This window comes from Rhagoletis pomonella, unplaced genomic scaffold, assembly GCF_013731165.1.
Source record: "Rhagoletis pomonella isolate Grant_MI unplaced genomic scaffold, Rhpom_1.0 Rhpom_scaffold_00005, whole genome shotgun sequence".
Lineage (NCBI taxonomy): Eukaryota > Metazoa > Arthropoda > Insecta > Diptera > Tephritidae > Rhagoletis > Rhagoletis pomonella.
The window spans coordinates 1,944,989-1,947,366 of record NW_023458559.1 but is presented as its reverse complement, the minus strand read 5'-3'; the positions used below and the strand labels follow the sequence as shown (position 1 = coordinate 1,947,366).

Here is a 2,378-nt window from a genome sequence, read left to right as displayed (position 1 = left end):
AGCTTGCCGGCACTTGGTGCGCTGTAGGCTTTTTCTGGTCAGTCTCAAGGTGCAGGAGCGTGTGGTGTCGGGAGTGGCACTTGCTGCAATTAAACGAGCATGTGCATCTTGACACAGTATGTCCAGACTTAAGACAGTTCAAGCAAGAATTATTGTTTTTCATGAACTCTATTCTTTCAGTTGGTGTCAGCTTTAAGAATCGGAAACAGCTGCGTAACTTGTGCTCATTGGACTGGCACATTATGCAAGTGAACTTGGTCACGCTTGCTTGGAAAACGCCAAGTCGTTTTGGGGAGGCTTCTGCTGTTTTGGTTTTGGAATTTTTTAAGCCTGATAACGTCTCCAACGTTTGAAACCTGTTGGATTGGAACTTGTCAATATCCTCCCACTTTGGTATATCATTTTTGTGGTCTATGGTTTGTTCCCATAGAGCCAGCGTACTTTCTGGAAGTTTGGTGGAGCAGAGATAGACTATAATTGCGTCCCAGTTTGAAACGTTAATTTGGTGACTGTTTAGGGACGATAAGCAATTATTTATATCCCGGGACGATAAGCAATTGTTTATATCCCTGATAATTGAAGGAGAAAATATATTGAGTGAAATAAAGTAGTACAATAACAGTTTAAATATAAATTGAACGCCTATTTTTTCAATTGCGGAAATTGTATCTGGTTTTTGGCGGCATCTTTTTCAGCGGCAGAAATTTTTGTTTTATTGAATACCGGGCGAACAAATTCGATAAGCTAAGCATTTATTTTTGTTGAAGAATAAGGTTGCTACAATATATAAAAGCACATCATCGAATTCATCTCTTATTGATTTTGACCTCAAGTATCATTTTTACCTTCCTCTTATTAGCTCGGGATGTAACTATGTAATATTGATGCGCCTAAAAGATGCAGCGATTTCTATTCTCAAGTTACACACCTGGTGACAGTACGAATGTCAATTATAATAGGGAGGTTTTAGTTTTTTAAACTATAATTTTATTAAACATGGAATCGTTCATTCGTTTGGCAGAGGCTATAATCGACCTGCCACCTGCAGAGCAAAATAAACATGGTCTTGCAATACAGCAAGACGAACTGAAAGCTATGTGGGAAAAAACTAAACAAGGGTATGATACTTCAATTAATAAAGAAGGGTTATCGAAAGAAGACATTAAGGCCATAAGGAGAAAACATAAAAGCTCGTTCGCCAGCTATGTGAAATGCATGTCTGCCATGGCGACTCAGTCTGAAACGCTTGTTAACGTAGAGAAGGATGTACAGGATCAGTCGGTCCGTGAACTCAATATCCACCTAGCTCCGTGTGATACCGATGTGTTCAAGGGTGACTATCTGTCATGGCCATCATTTCGTGATATGTTCACGGCCATATACATCCTTAACAAGCGCCTCACTCCGGTTGAGAAACTATTTCACCTCAACCAAAAGACTCAAGGGGAAGCCAAAGACATCGTGAAGAAGTGTCCACTCACCAACGAAGGCTTCCAAACAGCCTGGAAAAGTTTATGCGAGAGATATGAAAACAAGCGTATCCTCGTAAATACATAACTGAACATACTTTTCAATTTAAATTCAGTGGAAAATGAGTGTGGTAGCTCAATAAAAAAGTTGCGGTGCCACTGTATGTGACCATTGCCAAAAACAGGGTAGATCCGGCTCGAAGGACCAAAATGTAAAACCCCGGGCGTCGCAAGGCTCGCGAATGGACGCACCAGTGATTTATGCTATGGAGAAAAAATGGAAAAAAATGAAGGAATTCATTTAGTATTTTGCACCGTTTATTTTAATCAACTATTGTCGACAGTGATATATATATATCTATGTGTGCATATACAAATGCGTTTTTGATTACCTTTACGAAGTGGCCTGGTAGCTGCGTTGTGTCCTCGTCGATCTCCAAAGAGAAGTGAAAAATATAATTTGCGGTTTCTAAGTTTGGACCGCCGGACAATAACTGACGTTAAGGGGAATACTTTAGTTAACGGCTTAGCTGTTGTTAATATATACGAGCATGTATGAGTGTATATACATGTATGTACATATGCCAGCATTAGGGTGGTTCACCAAAAGTACGAAAAACTATTTAGGCTGAAGGCCTAAACAATAGTGAATCAAAAATTCTCCCAGAAGTTTTGAGAACGTGTGATTTTTCAAACCAAATAGTTTGCCTGCTTGCTCATATGTGAAAAGATTAGATTGACTACTTACTCATATGTGAAAGATAGCTCGCACGAAAAAACAATAGATGGCGCCCAATGAAAAATTATTACAGGTGTGTTACTAACACCATAAAATTTGCGTTTGTGTTGGAGTTTCGGTCACGCTGGATTTGCTGGGGATATGGTAGCCCGAAATATGGTAATATGTAG

At 39.5% G+C, this 2,378-nt stretch overlaps 1 protein-coding gene across 1 annotated transcript in view; it reads left to right on the top strand.

Annotated features, from left to right (window-relative positions):
• LOC118739738 overlaps positions 1-2,378 on the top strand; it is a 39,518-nt gene that overhangs the window by 15,780 nt on the left and 21,360 nt on the right. Inside the window, exon 2 of the mRNA XM_036471249.1 lies at positions 1,022-1,545. Coding sequence (XP_036327142.1) covers positions 1,022-1,545 — 524 coding nt within the window. The remainder of the gene's footprint in view (positions 1-1,021; positions 1,546-2,378) is intronic.